Below are 15,571 nucleotides of genomic sequence, written 5' to 3'. Positions count from 1 at the left end.
CCAGTAAAGAATTAATAAACACCATCCCGATTCAATAACGGCTCCGACAGACGAGACATAGCTGCGCTGCGAAACAGATCGGCTCATTTGTTAGAAGATCAGAGTAAGAAAGAGGAGGTGACGGTACGTGTATTTGTGCGTTTAGTGAACGCAGTTTATTATGTGGCTGAGCATCACAGAGTGCATCAGATTTATTCTGTCAACGTGTTTTTATTTATGTTTTATTGTGCTGTCACCTCGAGTTGACTGATCAGTTGTGGAGTTCTTAGCTGTGTCAGGTCCTGTCTAGGAGTAACGATACTCAAATTTCAAGATATGTATTGTGGTTTTAGCACCATGATACATTTACAATGCAGAGGTAATGTGGAAGTCCAGTTGCCAAAACAAGCGCTGCACAAAAAATGAGTTAAAATACACAACAAAATCTAAATACACATACAGTTACATGTAAACGTTTGTCCTGCCCTTAGTCAAATTACATGTTTTGCTGATTTTCAAAGTGAAAATAAGTGAACATGTTCTCTACAGAGACACTCTTCTGCACATTTCAATGCACAATTATTGTTTACTTGCTTATTTTTACATTGGGAGGGAAGAATAAGACATTGAATGTGGCTCATGCAAAAATTATGGCACATTTTGTTTTTTTGTTTTTTTTTCCCTATATGTCAAACTGAGCAAATAAATAGAAATTGTGCACTAAAATTTGCAGGAAAATGACATATTTAAGTGTTTTCTCTGGAGCATATGTTAACTTATTTTCACTTAGAAAATCAACAAAACATGTACTTTGACTAGAGGTGTTCAAACTTGTGCATACAACTGTATAAACCAAGTGTTTTTGGTGCAGCGAGTATTTTTTCCTGACTTATGTTGCTCTTTTAGGAATATCATGGTGTGTTTACTTGATCAATGGCAGCCATTCCAATATGTCAGTACATCTGATATTTTTATAGTATAAAGGCCTCAGATTTACAGCATCTGCATCTGGCATAGATTCCACAAGATGTTGGAAACCTTCCTTTGAGATTCTGTTCAATGTTGATGTGATTGCCTCATGCAGTTCTTGCAGATCTTTCATGCTGCGAATCGCCTGTTCTGCCACATCCCAAAGGTGTTCATCTGGATTCAGATCCGATGGCTGGGAAGGCCACTAAAGAACACTGATCTCATTGTTATGTTCATGAAACCAGTTTGAGACAACTTTTGCTCTGTGATGTGGTGCATTATTATGCTGGACACAGCCATTATTAGATGGTAAATTGTGGCAATAAAGAGATGCAAAATGTCAACAACAATACTTAAATATGCTGTGGCATTCAAGTGATGATTGATTGGTTTTAACAGGCCCACAGTGTGCCAAGAAAACATTCCCCACACCATTACACCACCTCCACCAGCCTGGACTGCTGACACAAGGCAGGTCGGGCCCATAGATTCATGCTGTTGGCACCAAACCTTCTGTGTGCCTCAGCAGAAATTGAGATTAATCAGACTAGGCTGTTTTTAGTGAGCCTGTGCCCACTGCAGCCTCAGCTTTCTGTTCTTGGCTGACAGAAGTGAAACCTGACGTGGTCTTCTGCTGTTGTAGCCCATCCACCTCAAGGTTCAGTGTCTATTCTGAGATGCTTTACCGCTCGCCACAGTTGTACAGAGTGGTTATCTGACTTACCACCTTTCTGTCAGCTCAAACTATTCTGGCCATTCTCCATTGACCTCTCTCATCAGCAAGGCGTTTCTGTCTGCAGAACTGTCTCTCACTGGATGTTTTTTTCTTTATTGCACCAATGTGAGTAAACTGTAGAAGTTGTTGTGCATGAAAATCCCAGGAGATCAGCAGTTATAAAAATACTCAAACCAGCCCGTCTGGCACCAACAATCATACCATTGTCAAAATCACATTTTTTTTCCCATTCTGATTGCTTGCATGAACATTACCTGAAACAGCTACTCGTATCTGCATGATTGTATGCATTGCACTGCTGCCACACAATTGGCTGATTAGATACTTTCATTAATAAGTGTACAGGTGTTCAAAATAAAGTGAAAATACATATTTTTGTAGTGAGCCTATCATCACTATTGGAACAAAACCTGATATCTCCAAAAAAAGTAACTTTGCAGGAGAAGGAAGAACCATTCTAAGTTAACTCTGACACGATGTAAGTGGCAGTTTAAAAAAAGAAAACTGACAAAAATGGAGATGCAGGGTTTTGCTCTGACAGTGACAATATGCATAATACACAAACATCAAGTCTAGTCAACATATCTAACATTTCTCATTGTTATTGTTGTAAGAATATTGTAAGATTATTCAACCTATGCTTTTTTTAAGTAATTGCATCTAGTGAAAGTGTCTTGTTAGATAATTGTACTGGTTTTATGAAATAACGCAGATAAGCACATCTGCCAAAGGAACGAAATACTTTCACTAGATAAAATTAAAACTAGTCTTCTTTTAGAAATAAATCATCTTAAAATATATTTAAAACAATCTTTTAAAGAGAAATATTAGATATATCGGCCACACAGGTTTTCACTTGGCAAGATGACATTTTTCGCAGTGTTGATAGTCATTTGTTGACTCCAAGTCAAAATGTAGGCCTTTGAGTTGACCAGTAAAAGTTCAAGAAAGTCGGGCACCTCCCTAGTTTTAAGCCGCTCTGTGTACGAGTGCATGTTTGCGTATGTTCTTCCACGTCCGGCTCTGTGAAAGAAGCTCCTCTTTTTGCCATCTGTTGTTAAGCTGCCGGTCAGCCAGTGCTGTGGAATCCAAACAAACGACCCCGTCGGCTGGCCAAACCACAGCCAGCAAAGTTGCATAGCTGAGCAGACCTCTGACCTCTACAGGTCATGCATCCGTACCAGGCACAGAGCAGCACCCTGTTTACTCTTCCTTTACTCCCCCCAAGCACTCCTTTCTCATCCCTCTATCAACAGCCTCACTCCACACATGCACTCACTCGCTCACTCATCCTTAATACCTTTACACCACCTCTCTCTCTCTCTCTCTCTCTCTCTCTCTCCCTCTCTCCCCATCATTATCACTTTGTATCTCTCTTTTTTTTCTTCCCAGAGAAAACCATTTGTCAGATCTGAATATTGCATGCTATTTAGGGCAACGTCTGTTTTTAACCGAAGTCAGCTCACAGCTTATGTAATTGCACGCTGAACTTTATATTGTTTAAACGTGGCAATTTGAAATGTTTGGTGTTGTCATAAATATTAATAGATCAGTTGAAAAGTGCAGCTTAGGGGAGGTAGTGTAATGGTCTGGAGTGGGTATAAACCATTGATTTATTTATGTATTCTACACGAATTAGTTTGGAAATCTAAACAGCGGATGAAGAGCGGTTTTCCGCGAGCCCGTAATTCACGGGGTTTCAGCATGGGCGCCTGTTTTCCATGTGAAGAGGGCTTTTTGGAAATAGCATTAATTATATACTTACTGAAAAATCTGTCCGGCCCTATTTTGCATTGCAGATAACGGTACATTGCGAAAATGAGCAGAAGGAGAAGAAAAAAAAAAAAGCTCAATTAATATAAATAGCTATGATCCACGATGCTTAGCCGCTCATGTCGCGGAAAGAACGTCTCTGACTCGTATGCATTTCAATTAAAATGGCACTTATTGTAAGCGGATTCCATTACTGTATAAGTGCCACTGTATATACAACATTGAAGGCCTCTCTAACTAGTATCTCCCACTAGTATCTTTTGTTAAGAATAATAACTAGGTCTGTTTTCTGTTGAGAGCTGTGTGATTTAGCTGAGTTGAAGCTGAAACAGGAGAGACAGTCCGTAATGTATCAAGGGCACGAGTGCATGGTCCACCACCATAATCGCACAACGTCCGATAACTCGACCATCTCAGAAAAGTTTGACTTCTCTTACTCAGAAAGTCAACCCAGTAACCTTGACATTTAAGACGTAGGTCTCCAATCCTGCAGAGACTGAATGCAAAGGCTGACGGGGGTTTACTCAGAGCAGGACTACATTAAGCGCCAGCCTATTAGCCTCACTTTCTCTGCGCTGTGTCTTGAGAGCCACAGTCTCCAGCCTCAACTCCAGCCGCTGTTTAAACATCTCTCAGCTCCAAAATGGCCACTGGGATCCAGTTTCACCTGTGCGCACATTTCCCTCCAATTAGGGCCTCAGTTATTTTGGATCCATTTTACGTTCAAGGTCTTCGCTGCCGCTGCAATGAATAGAAGTGGAGATAAAGAAGCTCCGGTCCAAGATTAAAGGAGCACCTGTCTCAAAAACTGACAAAAGGAGTTTTTCATAGCTTTATATGCCATATCAAAAACTTTGTTTTTATATGCAGTACAGTGCAAAATGCAGAGAACACTCTTGATTCAATTTCCAGTCACAGCAGCCATTAGTACACGTTTTTCATTTTTCAGCATCAGGAAAAAAGCAGGATATTTAATAGACAATTACACAGAAGGCTCAACAACTAAATATAACATCACAGTTTTCAATATTAAGTGTGTCCATTCTGTTTTTTTGGGGGGACTTGCTTTCATTTTTTGCAGAAATTTGTAGGGATATTTTTGATCACCTCCAAAGTTCAGTCTTAGAAGTTGGTTGATCATTTTCTGAACTAATCAAACCCATTCAGTGATGTTGAGGTCTGGACTCTGGGGTGGTCAGTCCATCGTTCAGCTTCTTTGTTTGATGTGTCCGTCTCCTTTTCTCAGTGAGGTTCTTCTTGACAGCTACACATCCTTTCAGACCCACAGCGCTGAGTCGTCTTCTCACAGTGAAAGGATGGACAGAAACACCTGTGGATGTTTTCAGATCTGAAGCAGCTTGATTTTCTCCTCTCTCTCAGAGATGAAAGCTTTAGGTGTTGTTTATCTGATGGGGGCAGTTTTGACATCTGTGAACTCCAGTTTTGGGACCTGTTCTTTCAGTTATTTTCCTTAGACTTCCGCCTTCGTTCTGCAAGTGCATTATCCTATATCTCTTCGGAAATATCTCCTATACAATAAATTTGTGATGAATGGGTCAATAATAATGGTCCAGAATTACTTACATTAGCACATTTTCGTTATGTTAACATAAAATAAAGTTAATGTTGCTTCCTTCTCGTCAAAACAAGGTTACAACAGACCTTGTCTTTTTCCTCGGCCCAGCTTGTTTTATTCAAGTCGTTGAAAACGACTGCTTGTCCTTCTTGACTTGCTTCAACTTCTTGATCCAGTCACTTCATTCTAATTCCTCAGCCTCCTTCAATCCAGAGGTATGGTCATATTTGTTTATCTTGGAGGTCCTAGCTCGTGGCACGCACCGTTGCCGGATTTTCCCCGAGCTTCCAGAAAGGGAAGGTGCGGGAGAGGGCCGAACGCTAAGGGACCGCTCTCCTGCCGTGCGCTGAATGTTCGAAAAGGGATTTGTGGAGCTGGTGGAGGGAGGCTCACGCAGCGGGGAACCCCAAAGCCTGTAAATAATCCACAGTGCGTACAGCGCATATAAAGACATCTAGCACTCAGTCTCTCTCTCTCTCTCTTACTCCCTTATCACTGGAAGACTGCCCTGGGACACGAGCTGTTACAGCTCCTGCACTGATTCTCCTCGCTAATACGGTGTGAAAAGCAGATGCAGATAATGCCAAGCCATGTTTATTGAGGCAAAGCTGTTAACACAGAAGGCGAGGGGGTGGATGGGAGGTGTGAACTTTGAACATATTTGAGATGAAATATAAAAGAGGGATTGCGAATGACAAGAATAGCAAATTGTGTTGTCTTTGTTAGTGATAAGACACGGCCTTGTCAGGTCCTTGAGGCTGTTTTCTAATCAGAAATACCTGGAGGGTTTGGGGTGTGTGTGTGTGTGTGCGCGTGTGTATTGATGCGGCCCAAGCATCAAATAATCCTAACGAGGAATTTTAATGAAGGATTCTCAAGACAGTGCCTTCTTCTGTATCGCACAAATCATTCTGAAGCACCATTATGGCGCAAGTATCGCCACAAGGACGAGACGGATGCTGTTGCCTTATCTCAAGTACTTTTGCTAACTTTAACTTGCAATATCAATATGTATATTACCTGATTAGCACCAGCTGTAGCCCATAGCAAGGCTCGCTAGGCTCTCTAATGCTAACCCAGTCATCTGTTAGCATTATCCATCTTTGAACTGCTTTTGTATCTGATCACTTCCTCCTAATACGTCTCTTGATGCCCGCTATTGTAGTGCCCAGACAACACGCTGTTCTCCTCGCTTTAAACGCACCTTCAAACCATTCCGGCCTGTCATCGCTCGGCAGTTTATCGCACCAGCGTCTGGAGCCGCTTTTAGCCTAGCGCGTCCATCAAACCCACCGCTACCTTTGAATGCGAGATCAAACGAAGACGAATTCCAGGCAAAGAGAGGGAGAGCAAGTGTGTGTCTGTGAGCGGGAGAGAGAGAGAGAGAGCGAGAACGGGAGGGGAGGGGGTGCGCTGTGTAAACACTGGAGTGACAGCTCACAATGGGTTGCTTTAGCGCTACGTTAGCACTCGGCTAGTCAGGCGGAGCAGGAGGCGCTAGCTTGTTAAACAACAAATCCGTTCCTCTGCCTGGAGCCCGTGCTCGCCTCGGAAACGGCCCTCGCAGAGTTCAGCCAATCTCATCTCATTAGCTGTGATCCTGGCGAAGCTTTTGAATCATCCGTGGATAGTTTGTTGTTTTCTTAACAACCCGCCCACCCTGGCGTAGTCGACAGAGACACATCTCTCTACTGTCTCATAAACAACTAAACTATTAGTATATCTGTTTTTATGTAGACTCACATGTTTACATATTTACATATTTTTTTACTGTTTTCACAGTACACATTATGTAGTGCAGGATAGTAGTGTGGTCCAGAACTGCAAGCAAATATCTCACACATTAAGAGGAATACGAGCGACTTAACAACATGACATCCTCAAAATATTTCATGTTACAGGTCATTCGAGGCTAAGTGGTCTCCAGCTTCGTCCCACATTTCAGAGTTTACATTTTGGGTTAAAAGATTTATTTTTTCCAAGCAAATGTCCAAAAATGCTGCTGAACTAGGCCGTATCATATAGCAAAATATTAGTAAAATTACAGAGAACACACTTCTGCACATTGTAAAGCACTGATACTGTTTATTTGCTGAATTGAAAATATTTTGGGGAAAAAGATAATAAAGCAAAAATAGAACTACTAATAATAAATAAATAAATAAAATAAAAATAGAATTCCAAATTGTTAAACTCAGCATATAAATACAAACTTTGTGCTAAAATTAGCCAAAAAATGCCATATTTGATTTTGTTCTCTGTAGATCAGGGGCGTCAAACTCAACCACTAAAAAGGCCATATTAAAAAATCTCAGCAGCGCCAGCTGTGTGTTTATTTCATTTTTACCTAACATTTTGCCATGATCTAAACAAGGCATCATTTATTGAAAATATGCCAAAACTACAACAGCAAAACAGGCACTGAATACAAAAATAATTCTAAATATTTTTTTTTAAACTGCCTATTTCCCTGAACTAGACACCAGGCATCTTTTCTTTTTGTCTAACCGCTGGCCCATAGATTGTTGTTGGGGAAAACGGGTCAGAACGCACATTATGTTGCAGTGCATGCTGGGGACTGTAGTGTATCTCAGGGTGAAACGGGCTAATAAAAACAGAAAATTAAAATAATTTCACAGACTGAACAGGACTGCGTCACGGCCTTGTGTTTGACTCATGAGCTGTAGAGTATGTGTTAACTTCTGTTCATATAGCAAATGAACAAAACATGGAGTTTGACTGGGGGTGTTCAAACTTTTGCATACGACAGAACGAGTGCAGAAGAGAGGATCAATTGAGCCAATAGTCTAGAGTTGTCACTTGCATTAGTCTTGTAGAAAATGATATAATAACATTTGTATTTTTATATAAATTACACATAAACTAGTATTTAAAAGTGCATTGTTAATCACTTGCCATGTTAGCAGTTTTTGTAATTTAATATACTGTAACAACTTAAGCACTGTGGATTTAAATATAATGATCTATTCGCCAAAAGATATTTTTGCATGTTCTATTCAATATTTAAATCATTCTGTGAACAAGAATTGAATAAAATGGCAAATAATACATTGTAATTACCTATTTACATTTATTTTATAAATTTACCTGCATTGAAATTTGCTCTAAACTTTTGAAATATAATAGATTCTGGATATTAGTTAATAATAATATTGCTTAAACCTCTTAAACCAGCTTTCTCAGTCATTTTGAGATCTTTTAAATAGTAATGTATGAGCAGGACCGTCGCAAGTGGATGCAGTCTGGTGTGCTGAATAGAGACGTTCTACAGTAAGCAGAGGAAGAAGCCCTGTGGTTAGCAGAATCTATTGTTGGTTAACAGAACATGCACTCTCTCAGTGATCAGGTCGGTTTGTGGACAATCTTTGTGACGCAATTAAAGAACCGAGAGTTACTCAGTGTACCTTATGGCGTAATCTCCAAGTGCCTCAAACTTGAATTGCATCCTGTTGACTCAAATATCCTTGTTCCCCCACCCCGGCCTACAGCACAGTGTACAAATCATACACGAAGCATTTTACGTGTCATAAAAGTTTCTGAGTAAATAAATACAGCATGCTTCCCAGCAGTGAGTAACAGGTGAACGTGCCTGTGTGGCAATCTTTAATCTATGCATCAAGAACACAATGTTCCAGTTCATAAAAGCCTGAGAGCTTTCTGGACGAAGATTAAAGCCATGTCTTAGATTAAATTATACGATCAATTTGATTTCTTAGCTGGAAATCATTTTTAGTTTAGCAGTAGTTATATTGTATATGTGGACGTGCAGGACCTTGGCTTTTCACACTGCTGGTGAAAAATACCAGCAGTATTACAGTACACAATGAAGAGGTCCGCTGGTCCACCTAGAGCCTGGCAGATGTGACAGTTTTGCCAATTTTATGGACCTAAAACAGCTGATAATATCAGCTGATCAAGTTTAATTCAGTCAGAAATTAAACCAATTTCAACAGATTTAGTTTAACTGGCTAAGGATTGTCAGTTATTCTAATCTTGATGGTGTTTTGTCTTCAGATTTGTTTGTATTGCTGTAATAGAAGTGAGCAGGTGGTGACTGTCAGGTTAGCAGTGTCAACAGGTTTCCTCACGTCAGAGCTGTCTGCTTGGCGCAATATAAAAAAGCCACAGTGCTTTATTGGCAGGATTTACCAATACATAAGCAGGACCTCTCTGTTGGCCAGTATATTGGTTTGGCCATCCTTTCACAGATCATTTTAAGGAAGATTAAGAAGAGCTGTTTTTTTTTAAAGCCATTTGCATTTGAAACTCCTCTGTTTTTGTCCGAAAGCATCCAAACAGCCCTTCTAATTAATGAATATAGCCCATCCAATTAGTGTATAGTCTCCTAATCTCCATAGAAAAGTATTACCAACAGAATGAGATGCTCCAGAGCAGCCAGACCTGAGCGTAAAGTCACTATTCTCAAAGCTATAGCTGCTTTTCTCACATCTCCGGCAGGAAACTTTTCCTCAAAAGTTAAATAGGTTCTTGTAAAATGTTTCTCGCCATTCGATTTTTTTACGAGGCTGAAGTCAGCTTCTCATTCGCAGCTTCTTGTTCGTATTTTCCCAATCCACCTTAAATCCACTTTATTGTAATAGATTACAATAGAGATATTGAGATGTTGACTAGATTTATTACAATAGATAAGATATTATAACAGATTGTAATACATTACAAAAGAGATATTGAGATATGCTGACTAGATTTACTATAATAGATAATATATATTATAACAGATTATAATAGATTACAGTAGAGATATTGAGACATATTGACTGGATTTATTATAATAGATAATAGATATAACAGATTATAACAGATTACAATAGAGATACTGAGATATATTGACTGGATTTATTATAATAGATATAACAGATTATAACAGATTACAGTAGAGATACTGAGATATGTTGACTAGATTTATTATAATAGATATAACAGATTATAACATTACAGTAGATATAATGAGATGTTGACTAGATTCATTGTAATAGATATACCAGATTATAACAGATTACAGTAGAGATGCTGAGATATGTTGACTGGATTTATTATAATAGATATAACAGATTATAACAGATTACAATAGAGATACTGAGATATGTTGACTGGATTTATTATAATAGATATAACAGATTATAACAGATTACAGTAGAGATACTGAGACATGTTGACTAGACTTATTATAACAGATATAACAGATTATAACAGATTACAGTAGAGATATTGAGATGTTGACTAGATTTATTATAATAGATATGCCAGATTATAACAGATTACAATAGAGATACTGAGATATGTTGACTGGATTTATTATAATAGATATAACAGATTATAACAGATTACAACAGAGATACTGAGACATGTTGACTAGATTTATTATAATAGATATAACAGATTATAATAGATTACAATAGAGATACTGAGGCATGTTGACTAGACTTATTATAACAGATATAACAGATTATAACAGATTACAACAGAGATACTGAGACATGTTGACTAGATTTATTATAATAGATATAACAGATTATAACAGATTACAATAGAGATACTGAGATATGTTGACTAGATTTATTATAATAGATATAACAGATTATAACAGATTACAGTAGAGATACTGAGACATGTTGACTAGACTTATTATAACAGATATAACAGATTATAACAGATTACAGTAGAGATATTGAGATGTTGACTAGATTTATTATAATAGATATGCCAGATTATAACAGATTACAATAGAGATACTGAGATATGTTGACTGGATTTATTATAATAGATATAACAGATTATAACAGATTACAACAGAGATACTGAGACATGTTGACTAGATTTATTATAATAGATATAACAGATTATAATAGATTACAATAGAGATACTGAGGCATGTTGACTAGACTTATTATAACAGATATAACAGATTATAACAGATTACAACAGAGATACTGAGACATGTTGACTAGATTTATTATAATAGATATAACAGATTATAATAGATTACAATAGAGATACTGAGGCATGTTGACTAGACTTATTATAACAGATATAACAGATTATAACAGATTACAGTAGAGATATTGAGATGTTGACTAGATTTATTATAATAGATATAACAGATTATAATAGATTACAATAGAGATACTGAGGCATGTTGACTAGACTTATTATAACAGATATAACAGATTATAACAGATTACAACAGAGATACTGAGACATGTTGACTGGATTTATTATACTAGATATTATGATAGATTATAATAGATATGTGGACTAGATTTAATATGTTTACAATAAAATATCAGTTTTTGCAGTTTAGAGGCTGTTACTGCATCAAAGAGGAGAAAAACTCCCTGTTTCTGCTCCTGATTTCAGAGGAAACGCTGTATGAACAGGTGTCTGCAAACTTCTCTACGCAGTCTGTCCTTGCGACAATGAAACGCCATGTGGCTGCAGCGAGACTGAAAGTGTATGATCACCACCCGTTCATCGAATGCCCTGGCGTCACCTAAAATCGAGAGTTTCAACCCATTTACTGCTGCGAGGGCGTTTGGTGTCACATTGTCATGCATATTTGATGGGCTGTTTATTTTTTCCCCTGCTGAGAGCGGAGTACTGTAGGCTGCTCGGTGAGTGCCGTTGATGGTGTGAAGTGTGAATGTGGCCGAAGGGATTGTCCCCTCTAAAGTCCCTTCCATAATATAGAGCATGGCAGAAACTAGGATGGAAACAAAAGCTCTCTATGATTTTGATCACTTGTTTGAAATGGTTTGAGTGGTTTATTTCCGTGTTATTACTGTAGGATGAGTCATCAGTGAATGTTCCAGCGCGCTGCATATTTATATAATATTACTGTATGCTGTGTTATACGCGAGACTGTGGCCGTGAGCAACGCAGCACCCGCTCGCTCTGTCTGAGCAGAGCGTTAATGTCAGACTGAGCCAGCTTTGGAGTGGCCGCTCTGTAGCCTGTGGTCATATTCTTGCCTCATGATGTCATCCCACAGTCTCAGCTGTGTCCCAGCCAAGCGCCTTAACTCAACAGCTCATTCATTGAGCTTCTACAGAGTTAGGGTTAGATAGTGACTAATGTATAGAAGAAAGAGTAAAATAATGAAATATTCATATGTACATACACACATATACATACATACATACATACACATTGTAAAATACAACACACACACACAACATTAAATAAATGATATGTTTACATGGGATCAGTTTAAGGTGCTGTGTTCTCTGCGTTTGTGGCAGCTGTAAACATATTTAGCTGATAGATCAACACATTCTGGTGTCTCTCCTAAACACACCCGTAACAAATCCTCAGTTTTAATCATTTTCTCGTTAAATGATGGGAAGTTTTAACTGAATTGAAATACTTTTCTCTGAGGTCTTTATATCTGTTACAGGAGGAGAGAAAGTGTTGCTCAGTTTCGATTTGTCCTGAACTGCACTGATTACATATTCGTTCTTCTTTGGGCCTCCAGTGTTTTTTATGGCGCCCTTTTTCTATGTCTAAATTGTGGTCACTCAGTCTGAACACTGTTAAGATATTTCTTTCTTTGGGGTTTTTTATTTTGATCAGATAATCTGCTAGTCTGTATTCTCTCTTCAGGATCTGTAGCATTCTAATTTATTAACTGTGGCAATTTCATTGGTCCAATTGTTGATATATTGTTTTTGGTGTGTTTTGTGGATCATTCTGATCTGTGTTGGTGAGAGGGTGGACTGGGCTGTGGTTTGAAGGTGATGTTTATATGTGAGGGGTCTGAGGGGGTCTGTTTCTGGGTGTGTGTAGTTGCTGAGGTACGGTGTGTGGTGGTAGGACTCTGGCAGTGTCTGCTAGATAGCAATTCCTCTCTCTCTCTCTCTCTCTCTCTCTCTCTCTCTCTCTCTTTTTCTCTCTTTTTTTTCCCCTCTCTCCCCCTCCCTCCTTCAGCTTATACAGAGCTAAACTAGAGTTATTCCTCTCTCTCTCCTCTTACTCTCACCTTTCTTTTTCTCTCTCCATTCTCTCCCTCTCTCCTTTCTCACTCTCCATTTTCTTTCTTTTACTCTCCTTGCTGTCTCTGACTTTCTTTCTTGCTCTCTCTCCTCTCTCTCTCCTTTCTCTTTCTTCTTTTTCTCTTTTTTTCATTTTCTCTTTTCTTCATTTTCTCTCTCCTTTCACTCTATCCTTACTGTCTTTCTCTTTGTCTATCTCTATCCCTGACTCTCCTTCTTGCTCTCTCTCTCTCTCTCTCTCTCTCTCGCTCACTCTCTCTCCCTCGCCTAAAATCACACAGAATTCACAGAATCCCTCATGACTTCTTCAAACTCTCTTTTTCTCTGTTTGTTTATCCTTCTATCACTCCTCGCTTTTCCCCTTGAGGATGTCCCACATGTCTTGCACAATCATTCAAAAATGTTATAACATCTGGCAATCAGGTCTTTAATAAGTCATCAACAATTGTGTTTGTTTTATTGTAAGTGAAAGTAAATGCTTCCTGTAAAACAAATCTAAATAAAATATAAATAAAATCAAAAATATTAAATAAATTATAACATAAATAAAATTAAGAAAATCACTGTTGAGTCAGTGAATCAGCAGTGATTAGTTGGCATTTATAGGGATATTAAAGGTTTATTTCTTTTTAAGACTTCTTTTTTACTCTGTTTACTCATCTAATCATCAAAATCGTTCACAAATTACTCATTACTAATATAATCAGCAGTGACGGCCCTCATATGTTACTACGCTGTACGGTCACTAATTTCTGAGGCTTCGTCTCTTTTAGCTTCCCTCTTCCTCCAGTTGAATGATGTCGTTCTCCTACAGAATTCCTTACTTCCTTTATCCCATGTAGATGATTTACAGCTCATCATACTCAATTTCCAACCTGTTGATTGCTGCTGTTCATGACAGATTGTTTCCACAGTAACATTTAGCAGCTTCCAGGGCAGGCATTTCATTTTAGATTTACTGCACTGCCCAGAGTGACCATTATCTTTAAAAAGCAAGAAGAATCAGCCTCACGCACACATAGACGGCACAGAACCTAACAAACGACACACCAGAGAGGCCAGCGGTGCAGTTTCAGAGCTTTCGGGCCCTTTTTTTTCTCTTTTTTTTGCGACTATTTGTTTAATCGTGGGAGTCGTCAGTGTGTGTGTATGTGTGTGTGCGGCCGATGGAAAGAATGAAGCTGGTTATTTACTCAGATGTTGCTCTGGTGTAGGTGTGAATCTACCCCAGACGCTCTGTGGGAACGCGCCGTTCACTTTTCTTGGTATCAGTGGCGCTTTTTTCCTCGACCAGAAGGCCTTCTCTTTTTTTTTCCTCTCTTTTTCCCAGCACCGCCGCTGCCTTTTGTTTGTACTGGATGGCAAGTTTGATTATTTATTGTTGGAGGGAGGGTGGGGGTGGAGTAGCCAGGGCAATAAACATGTGACTGCACTGTATTTTGTTTTCCACGCAGAAGGCCGTGTCCTTTAACAGATCTTTGGAGCGGCAATAAACCTTTTATTTGTTTTATAGAGAAGGGGTAGAGGAAGAGGGAACGAGTGAGAGACACTGACTGATAGAAGGAGAGAGAGTTTAAACAGCAGCTAATTGGCATTCTGTTGTTTTTTTTATTCCTCTGTCTGTTTACTATAAGCGTACAGTATCAGCAGAAACTTCTCGCTAACTGTTTGCTATCAATTTTGGCTGCTGTCTTCCTCCTCTTTCCCCAACTGTTTGTTTTCTCAACTGATTATTGTTCTCTGCACGCAGTTAAAGGAAACTATGTAAATTTTTTTTTGTTGAAAGTGGCGGGGATGGAAAAAAAACGGCCTGTTGTGTGTTTTGTGCAGTTTTTGTTTTGTTATCTGTTGGTGAGCCAGGGACACGTCGTCATTTTGGGTTACATCTGTTGCGTTCGAAAGCCGTAGGGGCTATTCTCGAGGGACAGCCTCGACCCAAAAAGTGGAAAAAACAATAAAACAACACATTTTTTTTCTCCATGACCTTTCTTTTTTCCTCACCTCTGTTTTTTTATATCTATTTCAGGCTCTACAAGTTGCAAGACAGATCCTTCTACAGCAGCAGCAGCAGCAGCAGCAGCAGAGTGGATCCATCAAATCTCTGAAAAGCAACGAGAAGCAGGCCGCACTACAGGTATGAAAGACTTTCCGTAGAGGCAGGCAGGGCACACCGAGGAGGCCGAGCGCCCTTGTCGGCTGGTATCGCACTGTACCTGATTTTTTTAATGGGTTCTGATAAAGAATGCAGCGCATCAGTGCATGTGCCACATACCTCTGTAGACGCTGAGTAGTACGTGTGTGGGTAGGTGTGCGAGTGCGTGTTTACGCACACATAGTGTTTTGCTGAGCTCTCCCTGTGCTATTGGTGGCACAGCTTGTACCAGTCGGTGCTAGATAAACAGGAAATTAAGCTTGGCAGGCCAGCGCTGTTGACTGCGCATTTCTACACAGCGACAGAGCTCATGCACTGCTACAGATATCGCTCTTAATGGAACTGTGATCAGACAT

General features: G+C 39.1%; 1 protein-coding gene across 7 annotated transcripts in view; it reads left to right on the top strand.

Moving 5' to 3' along the window:
• The window catches only part of foxp1b (forkhead box P1b), a 285,913-nt gene that overhangs the window by 183,448 nt on the left and 86,894 nt on the right, over positions 1-15,571 (top strand). For all 7 annotated transcript variants that reach the window (XM_036571539.1, XM_036571533.1, XM_036571534.1 and 4 more), the window contains one exon: positions 15,090-15,197. In XM_036571539.1, the coding sequence (XP_036427432.1) occupies positions 15,090-15,197 (108 nt within the window). The remainder of the gene's footprint in view (positions 1-15,089; positions 15,198-15,571) is intronic.

This window comes from Colossoma macropomum, unplaced genomic scaffold (genome assembly GCF_904425465.1).
Source record: "Colossoma macropomum unplaced genomic scaffold, Colossoma_macropomum, whole genome shotgun sequence".
NCBI classification, from domain to species: Eukaryota; Metazoa; Chordata; class Actinopteri; order Characiformes; family Serrasalmidae; genus Colossoma; species Colossoma macropomum.
The sequence above is the reverse complement of the archived record's forward strand: the minus strand, read 5'-3'. Positions and strand labels throughout refer to the sequence as shown.